The sequence below is a fragment of the Somniosus microcephalus genome, chromosome 25 (assembly GCF_052327205.1).
Source record: "Somniosus microcephalus isolate GS21.2 chromosome 25, FLI_Smic_1.0, whole genome shotgun sequence".
NCBI lineage: Eukaryota > Metazoa > Chordata > Chondrichthyes > Squaliformes > Somniosidae > Somniosus > Somniosus microcephalus.
In genome coordinates this window covers 44,573,021-44,585,277 of record NC_141011.1, presented here as the reverse complement: position 1 = coordinate 44,585,277, position 12,257 = coordinate 44,573,021, and the positions used below count along the sequence as shown (strand labels likewise).

At 43.7% G+C, this 12,257-nt stretch overlaps 1 protein-coding gene across 3 annotated transcripts in view; it reads right to left on the bottom strand.

Annotated features, from left to right (window-relative positions):
- Positions 1-12,257, bottom strand: part of espn (espin) — a 190,267-nt gene that overhangs the window by 45,847 nt on the left and 132,163 nt on the right. For all 3 annotated transcript variants that reach the window (XM_085967296.1, XM_085967294.1, XM_085967295.1), the window contains exons 10-11: positions 9,295-9,431; positions 8,976-9,185 (exon numbers count right to left, since the gene is read on the bottom strand). In XM_085967296.1, coding sequence (XP_085823422.1) covers positions 8,976-9,185; positions 9,295-9,431 — 347 coding nt within the window. The remainder of the gene's footprint in view (positions 1-8,975; positions 9,186-9,294; positions 9,432-12,257) is intronic.

The window sequence follows — 12,257 nt, the reverse complement described above, 5'->3', positions numbered from 1 at the left end:
TGTCTCCCAACATTCATGCAATACACCAGAAGTAGCCCACAGCACACGGTTGCAAACCCGACAGTGATTTCAAACACTGCCTTGCGTCAAGTCAAAAGGTATATTAAACACCTTGAGCCATTTTACTACGTTGAAGGTGCTATATAAATGCAAGTTGTTGTTGTTGTTGTTGTTGTAACGGAGTGCACTGTTTTGGTTTCTGTTACCAGCAGATGTTTCCAGGAAAACATATCCCAGGTGTTATTATTAATTGAACTGAGCAAAAACAACTAGCCCAGTACTGGTGACCAAGCCTGCACTAGTGTTTACCTAGCATAGCACTTAATTTGGCAGTGAGCTAAGCCAGTTCCCAAGGCTGTTGTTTTCAACATAGATAAACCTGTTTTCTTCCACACCATCTTGTTTACGTGGAATAGCCAACAGGGCCTGGAACTGGCTGCAGATCAGGGTCCATCTCTCTTTTTGGATTCCTGAAGGAGCGCTTAGCTTCCAAGATATGTAGCAGTAAAGGAGGAGGTAGAAGAGATATTGGATAGGATAAAAATAGATAAAGAGAAGGTACTTAAAAGGTTGGCAGTGCTCAAAGTAGAAAAGTCACCCAGTCCGGATGGGATGCATCCTAGGTTACTGAGGGAAGTAAAGGTGGAAATTATGGAGGCTCTAGACACAAGGTGGAAATTATAGAGGCTCTAGACACAATCTTCCAATAAAATCAAACAGGGAATTCACAAGAAATTTCTTTACCCAAAGAGTGGTGAGAATGTGGAACTTGCTACCACAGGGAGTGGTTGAAGCAAATAGTATAGATGCATTTAAGGGGAGGCTAGATAAGCATAAGAGGGTGAAGGGAATAGAGGGTTATGCTGATAAGAGTTAGATGAGGAAAGATGGGAGGAGGCTAGAGTGGAGCATAAACACCGGCATGGACTGGTTGGGCCGAATGGCCTGTTTCTGTGCTGTATATCCTATGTAATCCGAAAGAGATCCTTTTCTTTGCTCCAACACAATTCCTTCCGTCAGTATGCCAGTCTTTAAAGTGACTTGTAGGCTTGTTTTCCAGGTCTATGAATATTGCAGTAAAGCTGCAGGGAAGATTTCCAGTTCCAACTGGTGAAATCATAAACCGGTTTCTAATGAACGGGTTTACAAGTTTGCTACACCTAGTGCACAGGGGAAATTTGACCCGTTGGTATCACAACGTGTGTTCGTACCTCACAGTGGATGCTGTAGCTGGCGAGCTAAACTTTTTTACCTTTACATCAAGCAGTAGTAACAAGCACCCATTGGCCAGTTATGCAGACCCCCCTGCAAATATTAACACACTTCCTGGGACTCCCTGCAAATGTTAACACACTTCCTGGGACCCCCTGCAAATATTAACACACTCCCAGGGACCTCCTGCAAATATTAAAACACTCTCAGGAACTCCCTGCAAATATTAACATATTCCCTGTACTAGTTTCCAAAAGACATCCATAGCTACCTAACCATTGCATAAAACATTTTGTATTAGTACAGGTCAAAAGAAATAACCTGGCAGTAAGTCTGTATAGAAAAAAAATTATGAATCTGACAACAGATGGACAGAAATCTGATGACCTCATTGACCTCCCGGAATCTCCTCGTAGACCCCCTAGAGTCTGAAGCCTGCAGCTATAAAACCCGTGCTCTCGGCTCCTCCACTTTGCTATGTCAATGGCCTTTTTAAGGAAGTTAATGGAACCATTAAATATTAAGAACATAAGAACACGTGGGGGATGAATTTCTGCAGGGTTTCTTCCGCTTGTACGTCATAACTTCAGTGTTTTTCCCAGGTTTCTATGACTCTTTTGCCGAAGTTACGGGGAACGGGTTGGAGAATCCCCGCGGAAATTCACCCCCCCCAAAGTTTAAAACAGTCATTCGGCTGATCAAGTCTACTCCTTCCACAGACATATACTGTAGATTGAACCTTTCTCACGGAAAGTTCCACATTAATACCCCCTTGTCACCAAAGATAATCAAGAAAAACTCCAGAATATTTATCTATTCCACACTTCCACTGTTCAACCTTGGTCTGTTACCCTCCGCAGACAACATCTCCTGTCCCCGTGTCAGCAGCTCAGGAACCTACATATCCTGTAGGGTATTTGACCATTTCAGTCTATACCTACTCTTAAAACCTCCCATTCATTTTCCAACCAGATCTTTTTGAATGTAGGAACAAATGAACAGGAGTAAGCCATTCAGTCCCTCGAGCCTGTTCGCCCTTCAATCAGATAATGGCTGATTTGTACCTCAACTCCATTTACCTGCCATTGATCCATGTCCCTTGATACCCTTACCTAATACAAATCTGTTGATCTGAGTCAACCTGCCCAGTATCCACAGCCTTTTGGGGGAGATAGTTCCAAATTTCTACTACCCTTTTGTGTGAAAAAGTGCTTCCTGATTTGACTTCTGAATGGCCCAGCTCCAATTCAAGATTGCGTTCCCCTTGTTCTGGATTCCCCCACCAGAGGAAATAGTCTCTCTATATCTACTCTATTGAATCCTTTTATTATTTAAAACACTTTAATTAGATCACCCCTCAATCTTCTAAGCTCAAGGGAATACAAGCCAAGTTTATGCAACCTGTCCTCATAATTTAACCTTTTAAGCCCTGGTGTCATTCTGGCTAACCTGCACTGTACTACCTCGGAGGCTAAAATGTCCATCCTGAGGTGTGGTGCCCAGAACTGAACATAGTACTCCAGGTTGGGTCTCTCTGAAGCTCTGTACAACTGAAGCATACCTTCCTCCCCTTTGTATTCCAACCCACTTGAGATGAAGGCCAACATTCCACTAGCCTATTTTGATAACTATTTGTACCTGTGCACTAGCTTCTAGAAATTTATGTACGTGGACACCCAAATCCCTTTGCTCCTCCACAGTTCCTAGTCTCTCGTCATCAAGACAATCTTCCGATTTGTCGTTGTTGAATCCAAAGTGGAAGACCTCTCACTTCTCACCTTGAATCTCACCAGTTTTGCCCACTCATTTAATCTGTCCCTTTGTAACTTCCTGCTCCCATCTACACAACTTACTGTGCCTCCTAACTTAGTGTCATTGGCAAACTTGAATATACGACTCTCTATTCCTTCATTCAAGTCACTGATATCGTAGAATCATCAAATCATACAGCACAGAAGGAGGCCATTCTGTCCATTGTTCCTGTGCCGGTTCTTTGAAAGAGCACTCCAATTAGTCCCACTCCCCTGCTTTTTCCCCATAGCCTACACATTTCTCCTTTTCAAGTATATATCCAATTCCCTTTTGAAAGTTACTGTTGAATCTGTTTCTGTCACCTTTTAAGGTAGTGCATTGCAGATCACAACAACTCACTGCATTAAAAAATTCTTTAGAAACATAGAAAAATAGGAGCAGGAGAAGGCCATTCAGCCCTTCGAGCCTGCTCCGCCATTCAATATGATCATGGCTGATCCTCTATCTCAATACCATATTCCTGCTCTCTCCCCATACCCCTTGATGCCTTTTGTGTCTAGATTCTAAATTCTCCTAATTTTCCTCCTGGACTTGTTGCCCATTATCGTAAATCTGTGTCCTCTGATTACTGATCCTCCTGCCAGTGGAAACAGTTTCTCTCTATCAAAACCCCTCATAATTTTGAACACCTCTGTTAAATCTCCCCTTAACCTTCTCTGTTCTAAGGAGAACAATCCCAGCTTCTCTAGTCTCTCTACATAAGTGAAGTCTCTCATCTCTGGTACCATTCTGGTAAATCTCCTCTGCACCCTCTCTAAGGCCTTGACACCCTTCCTAAAAAGTGTGATGCCCAGCATTGGACACAATACTCCAGCTGAGGCCTAACCAGTGATTTATATATGGCATAATAATATATATATATATGGTGAAAACCTGAGGCTCCATTACAGATCCTTGGAGAACATCACATGTCACATTCCACAAATCAGAGTACATTCCCTTTATCCATACTGTCTCCGGCCTCCCAACCAATTACAGTCTAAGTCAAGTAGGCTGCTTACATCTGCATCATCCGTACCTCCCAGTGTTTCAAAGAGTTGGAATATGTTTCTCCCCAATTTTCTTTTACCCAATGAAAATAAGTTCAGTCCTGAAAGTCTCAGTTCAAAACTTGGAGCCTAAGTCCTGGAATTATCCTTGACTGAAACTCCACACAGAATTCCAAAAGAGGCTTCACCACTGATTTACACAAGCCTAGAATAAGTTATTTTGGTTTAGAGCCAAATACCCCTGATATGATTAGGTTTGCTGTTTACAGTTTCACATTGAGAAGACAACTTCAGCATATGATTAATAATCATGCCCAATTCCATTTCCTTTTCACCTTTGCAAATTGATACCCTTTTATCACGCACGTGTTTGCTGTTCCTGTTCCAGTATGCATTACCGTACATTTATCTACATTAAACTCCATCCGCCAGTCCTTAGGCTAACACTTTAATTGGTTTTAATCAGCTTGAATGCTGTTACCGCTTCTCATATCGGGGTAAAAACTCTGGCGCACCAGTTCCAGGGACGTGCCAAGATGTCATGGGCTTGGAGTGCAAAACTTTGTGATATGTGCTCCCAGGACGTGTTAGGAGTGAGAGCATCTGGATATTTACTCCTATAGCAAATCATGAAAATACGCATACACTCGCGTCTGCTATACATTGACCAAGCATTTTCTTACATTTCTAATACCCAAACATATTTTATGCTGAGGGGCTTACACTGTTTGAATGATTTTTAAACATCGATTTTAGGTTAGTCCCTTAAGCGATACTTCATGAAAGGGATAATGCACATTCAGGTACAGTTTTATGTCAATGAGTTACAACTGGTACAAAGAATATTCTGAGAGTTGAATGTCAATAATTTATAACTGGCACACAATGCATTCAAGTTCATCCTAATGCTTGCAATTTGTTATTAATAAAGTCCAATATTCAAAATATCTCATCACTAAAATGTTACACACTGCACGGCAATCCAATTCACACTCACACTAGCTATGCCAAGCAAGCTATACCAAATAAATTCTCAGCAGATAGCCCTACAGCCCACACATGTTTATACTATGGCTAGATTATAGTTTCCAAATAATTTGAGGCATTTATCCAGGCAATTGTATTGTCTGGAAGACAAAAAATCTGCATATTTGGAAGTTTATGACAAGTATTGAGATTAAATTGGTGCAGGCCAATTGAAAAAACATTGAGGAATTTCTGTAAAACAGTCATCTTGAAAATAAATCTCTAGTACAAAAAAATAAGGGACATTGGCCCAGAATTTCCTGGCAAGTTTTGGCGTAACTATGGTGTAAGAGCAGGGTTGCACCATTTTTACTGAGGAAATTTGTGTGTAACTGGCTTCTGCTGGTCTTACACTGAAACATCGCTGCACGTGAATGTCTTGAGATTTCTTGGAGCTTGATAACGATTTTCTGGCAACGTCTTTTTTAATTTTTTTTACCAAGACATGCACTGCACTTAACCAAAGCCCTGTCATCTCAATTTGTTGGACCCCTCCCTGCCACGTGTTTTGAAGGACTAATTACCTGGAATGGCCTTCCCAATGGGCATAGCCCTGCTCCACGTAATAAAAGAGGAAGAGGAGCAGCAGAAGCAAGAGACTCTGAGAGTGAGGCACCATCGCAGAAGACAACAGCCCATTCGTTATTGCCCTACTGGTGGTGCTGCATTTGCTCTTGCTTTTACATTCAGGCATTAGGCAAATAAGCGCCACAGGAAATTTTGGCGTAAATTTTCATTGGCCAGAATGGCACAGAAACCGGTGTAAATCCTGGTGCAATTTCTGCGCAAGAGCGATCCAGGAAATTCGGGGCCACGTCTAGTCAGATACATGACATTTATCTTGCACAGAAGAGTATACACAACACATTGGTGCCTGGATTATCCACAATAATGAAGGGCCCAATCTCCACCAGTAGATAATCACAATTGGCATATAAATTCACTGCCAATAAAATGCCCAACCTGAATCCTGAACCAGGCCTGAAATGACAACCCGGCAGTTAAAACCAGCACAGCAAAAAGAAGCAGCCTGATCTGATGTGCCCCAAAGGATTCTGTGCGGCCTATATTATTCTGAATGGATTTTGTACAGCCCTGGACCAGGCCCAAATCCTTGACTCAACCTGACCCCCAAGTTCATAAGGAAATTTCATAGAGGTACACATCAGACCTGACCTGAAGTTACAGCCGGGCAGATGTAAAAAGCATCCTAACCTAAAGACCCAACTCCTGCTGGTCTGACTCAGTGATAATTGTGAATAGGGATAATATAAGAGCAGAAGATCAGGATCCTACTGTATCTAACTTGTGCAGAAGAGTATTCAGGACTATTTTTTAGTTTGATTCATTTTTATACCCAACAAGATGAGACATGATAGCACTGGTTAATGGAATGCCTGCAGGAAGTTTGGGGATATCACCAAGGTTTCAGTAAAGCATAAAGGTAGGCATTGCTACCTCGATGGGTGGGCATCAAATGGTGGCCAAGGATTCACATGCGATGCATATTTCTTCCTAATGATACTTCAATGTGCACAAACAAAATATGAAGATTCTTGAAATGAAGGAAACTTGAAGCTGCCACTGGTAAATTAAAGGCAAGTTTGTAGAGGGAGGAGAGCCTGTGACAGGCGGCAGGAACGTAGAATTGCAGCTGGCATCCAAAACAGAGACCAGGCAAGGATTCCAAATAGGAACATAGCAACAGCAGTAGGCCATTCAACCCCTCGAGCTGGTGCCACTGAGTTGTGGGCTTGTATTGCAAGCAGAATCTAAAATAGTGACTCGGAAGAACTTAACAGCCAACCTTCATGTTCAGTCTGGGTTGGATTCAAACAACAACAACTTGTATTTATATAGCGCCTTTAACGTAGTAAAACATCTCAAGGCGCTTCACAGGAGTGTGTTATAAAACAAAAAATTGACACCGAGCCACATAAGAAATTAGGGCAGATGACCAAAAGTTTGGTCAAAGAGGTAGGTTTAAAGGAGCGTCTTAAAGGAGGGAAGAGAGGTAGCGAGGCAAAGAGCTTTAGTAAGTGAGTTCCAGAGCTTAGGGCCTAGGCAGCTGAAGGCACGGCCACTGATGGTTGAGCGATTATAATCAGGGCTGCTCAAGAGGGCAGAATTTGAGAAACGCAGATATCTCGGGGGGGTTGTAGGGCTGAAGGAGATTACAGGGATAGGGAGGGGTGAGGCCATGGAGGGATTTGAAAACAAGGATGAGAATTTTGAAATTGAGGCGTTTCTTAACCGCGAGCCAATCAGGTCATCGAGCACAGAGGTGATGGGTGAATGGGACTTGGTGCGAGTTAGGACACGGGCAGCCGAGTTTTGGATCACCTCAAGTTTACGTAGGGTAGAATGTGGGAGGCCAGCCAGGAGTGCATTGGAATAGTCAAGTCTAGAGGTAACAAAGGCATGGATGAGGGTTTCAGAAGCAGATGAGGTGAGGCAGGGGCGGAGACCGAAATGCTACAGAGATGAAAATAGGCGGCCTTAGTTATGCCACGGATATGTGTTCGGAAGCTCATTTCAGGGTCAAATATGACACCAAGGTTGCGAACAGTCTGGTTCAGCCTCAGACAGAAGTTGGGGAGAGGGATGGAGTCAGTGGCTAGGGAATGGAGTTTGTAGTGGGGCCCAAAGACAATGGCTTTGGTCTTCCCAATATTTAATTGGAGAAAATTTCTGCTCATCCAGTACTGGATGTTGGACAAGCAGTCTGACAATTCAGAGACCATGGAGGGGTCGAGAGAAGTGGTAGTGAGGTACAGCTGGGTGTCGTCAGCGTACATGTGGAAACTGACGCTGTGTTTTCGGATGATGTCGCCAAGGGGCAGCGTATAGATGAGAAATAGGAGGATAGATCCTTGGGGACACCAGAGGTAATGATGCGGGAGTGGGAAGAGAAGCCGTTGCAGGTGATTCTCTGGCTATGATTAGATAGATAAGAATGGGACCAGGCGGGTGCAGTCTCACCCAGCTGGACGACGGCGGAGAGGCGTTGGAGGAGGATGGAGTGGTCAACCGTGTCAAAGGCTATAGACAGGTTGAGAAGGACGAAGAGAACATTCATAGAATCATTGAGTCATACAGCACAGAAGAAAACCATTCGGCCCATCATGCCTGTGCTGGCTCTTTGAAAGAGATATCCAATTAGTCTCACTCCCCTGCTCTTTACCCATAGCCCTGCAGTTTCCCCCTTCAGGTATATATCCAATTCCCTTTTGCAAGTTACTACTGAATCTGCTTCCACCACTCTTTTGGCCAGTGCACTCCAGTGTGTTGACGTATCTCAGAGGGCAAGAGAAAATTCTGCACACAGAGTTGTAAGGCTGTGGAATTTACTTCCAGGGTTAGTGGTTCACTATGAAACTATGCCAACATTCAAGATTAGATTGGACAGGTGGATGAAGGAAAAGGGGTTGAAAAGATATGGGAACAGGGTGGGTAAATGTGATTAGAAGTATTTGTTCAGATGGAGGGTAAACGCTGACACAAACTGGTTGGGCCGAATAGCCTGCTTCCATGTTGTAACCTCTATGTATTTAACTGCACATTAATAAAAGGAAAAAAAATGATAGACTTGCATTTATATAGCGCCTTTCACGACCACCAGATGTTGCAAAGCGCTTTACAGTCAATGAAGTACTTTTTGAAGTGTAGTCACTGTTTTAATGTACATTGAAACTTATTTGATATTTTTATAATTTTGCTTGGCATAACTGAGAAATTTCACTTCAGCCCGGTTAGCCCTCTTTACTAAGCTTTTTTCCTCAGATTTCTCTTTATTCAAGTATATTTTGGTGCAACCTATTGCCATCGATTTAATAAAATTATGGTTTCATAAATCTTGAAGCCGATCAAAAAACCACAGCGAAGAGGGCACTAACCACAAAGATACGGTAAGGGTGTGTATTTTTTAAAACTCACTTTACGTTTCTGTTCTTCCTCCTCCTGGATCTTAACCTGCAGTTTCCGCACCATCACCTGCCTCTTCCACTCCGGGATCGGAGTTCCCTGCTCGTCGTGAGTCGGTATGAGAGACTCAACATCCGGCATAGTTGTCTGCGCTATTGCGATTCCATTTGGAACCGGTTCAGTCGGACTAACTATCCGTTGCTTAGTGCTCGAGTGTTCAGGCTATAGTGTAGTAAACAAAACAAAGGAAAGTTTGGTGAAGTGTTGAGCTTTTATTAGATTTCGGGTCTGCAATGGTCAATGCAACATTTTATGTCGCTGATATACTCACAATTGTCCCAGAGCTTGTATAGACCACAGTACATCCTTTATTCTGAGTAGTTGGCTTCAGATTTTTCCCAGCTTTGATCTCAGCCAGTAACTCAGTGTTATCTCCAGCAGGGGACATCATGTTGAAAGATTTTATACCTGTGTGAAACAGACACGAAAAGTCTGGGATCAACGGAAGCACTTTGTGAGCAGTTTTACCAATCAACTTCTTCACAACATGCTTCAAACTGTTAAAGCTCCTGGAGTATGCCCTTTAATGTCTCAGTATGTTAAATTGTCAAAATCACGCAGCTTTCTTCATCTGTTAGCTCCATCTCCCATTGGGGAATGATAATACAGCACCACCAAAGATCTCTTACCAGAGCGGTTCAAGAAGGTGTCTGCCCACTAGCTTCTCAAGGGCAATTAGGGATGGGTAATAAATGCTGGTCTTGCTCGCAATGCCCATATCCCAAGAATGAATTTTTTAAAAGGTACAGGGAGGCATTTAGCTCCCCATTGTTTTATTGTAGTGGGTAGGATCTGTAAACCTCAGTCTTGCTGCTTTGTAATACAGCATTTGTGTATTGCATCCCTTCCAAGGAGTTGAAGCTTGCTTGAGCACCACACTATTTGTCTAAAATAACAACAGAAAATGCTGGAAAAACTCAGCAAGCCAGGCAACATCCGTGGAGAGAAATTAGAGTCGACGTTTCGGGTGAACCCTTTTTCAAAACTGGAAAGGAAATGAAATAGATCGAAGGCAGGGCTGCGATAGAACAAAAGAAGTAAAGAGACATTAAGAGGTATTCAAAACCAGACGAGATGGTAATAGGACAAGTGGAGACAAAAGACGGCTCAGATTAGGTGTGAAATGTACTGGCAGGATGAGAGACAGCTGCCATGTGGGAGAGAGGAAAAAAAGGAAAGGGGGAGGGGGAGGGAAAACCCAAAACAAAGGGGTGGGAAAAAAATATAAGTAAAAATGTAATGGGGGCCGAGGTTATGATCTGAAATTGTTGAACGGTGGCATAGTGGTTAGCACTGTTGCCTCACAGCGCCAGAGACCCGGGTTCGAATCCGGCCTCGGGCGACTGTCTGTGTGGAGTTTGCACATTCTCCCCGTGTTTGCGTGGGTTTTCTCCGGGTGCTCCGGTTTCCTCCCACAGTCCAAAGATGTGCGGGTTAGGTTGATTGGCTATGATAAATTGACCCTTCGTGTTAGGGGGATTAAATACGTGGGGTTACAGGGATAGGGTGGGACATGTGTTGGTGTAGGGGTTACGGGGATCGGGTGGGATATGTGTCGGTGCAGGCTCGATGGGCCGAAATGGCCTCTATCTGCACTGTGGGGTTTCTGTGATTCTGTGATTCTGTGAACTCGATATTGAGTCTGGAAGGCTGCAAAGTGCCTAATCGGAAGATGACACTATTTGTCTATCTGCCTACTTGTACTTGTAATGAATCCTCACGTATAAGGAGCAACTATGGTGACGGTAAATGGATTATGGTTTCCAATGTTACATGTGAGCAGTATTGCAACGCAAATTATGACGTTTATGCTGTTCCTCCTCCTGTTGGAGGGCTCGTGACCCATTGGAACTGTTTCCGTTTCCCCCTCTGCTACTTCACCCATACAACAACAACTTGCATTATATCGCACCTTTAACGCAGTAAAACGTCCCAAGATGCTTCACAGGAGCGTAATCAAACCAAATTTGACACCGAGCCACAGAAGAAGATATTAGGGCAGGTGACCAAAAGCTTGGCTGAAGAGGTAGGTTTTAAGGAGCGTCTTAAAAGGAGCAGACAGAGACGGAGAGGTTCAGGGCAGGAAGTCCAGAGCTTAGGGCCTAGGCAGCTGAAGGCACGGCCGCCAATACAGCCTGCTCCTATGCTTCCCAGCTGCTGTTCCTCCTGTGCTGCATCTCCATAATATGGAAGCAAACCAGCCTTGTGAACACATTTAACTCAACTAGTGTCGCATTTACAGCCCGAGAAACAAATGCCTTGAAATCACGCCACAGGATACCAGGTTATGAACACTTAAAAACATTTATTTTAAACTCGTGTTAAAATAGGGGAACTGGGGTCTTTCATATGAATGTGTTAGCATTCATACAATAATATCCTACCATGTAAGGCCATAATGGTTTTGTGGAAACATCAGTAACTGAGGCAACTATGAATGATCTAAGTCTGCTTCACAATCACCATCACAGAGCTCTTCTGCAAAACCCAGTTTTGATATTTAATGTACAATATTCACTCTTTTATTTTTGCTTTTTTTGTGCATTTTCATATAATTATATGATTCTATATAATATATAGAAATTTTTAATTACCCTCGCCTGGCAGAACCCAGGTTGGATGGCAGTTAAAATAAAGCAGGTGAATTACCCTCTCAATCCTGGATCCGGGGCAATATGAAAATGCCTGATTTTTCAGGCATATGACGTGCCCACCTGTGTCGGGGAGGGGGGGGGAGCGGTTCCTCATACATTTATGCAAATCAAGGTCCTATTACGTCAAGGGGACCCCAACACCATCTTAACCAAAAAGTCAATGGGGTGCCTGCAACGATCACCTGACAGCAAGAATGTGGTCAGACTCTGTAAGGCAAGCTTAAAGCTTTCCTACGTGGGGCCAGGAGGAGCAGGAGTCCTCCTACAGCCTCACATGGGCAGTGTAGGCCTCCCCTGCCTCCAAGTGTGAAAGTTTCCACTATATTTGACATCTTGGAGTGCTATAGAAAGATAGTTTATCAAGGTGCAGGTACTTAGATGCCAAATTATATCCAGCACAGGCAAGATGGGCTGAATGGCCTCCTTTTGTGCCGTATCATTCTATGGGCGCAATCTTGGGGAGGCGGGTTTGGAGGCGGGGCTGCCGGGAAAATGGCAGAATCTGGGGGCGGGTACCCAGCCCGCCCCCAACCCGCCTCCGTGCCATCTTCCCAGGAGGCGGGTAGCCGACCCACGCCGG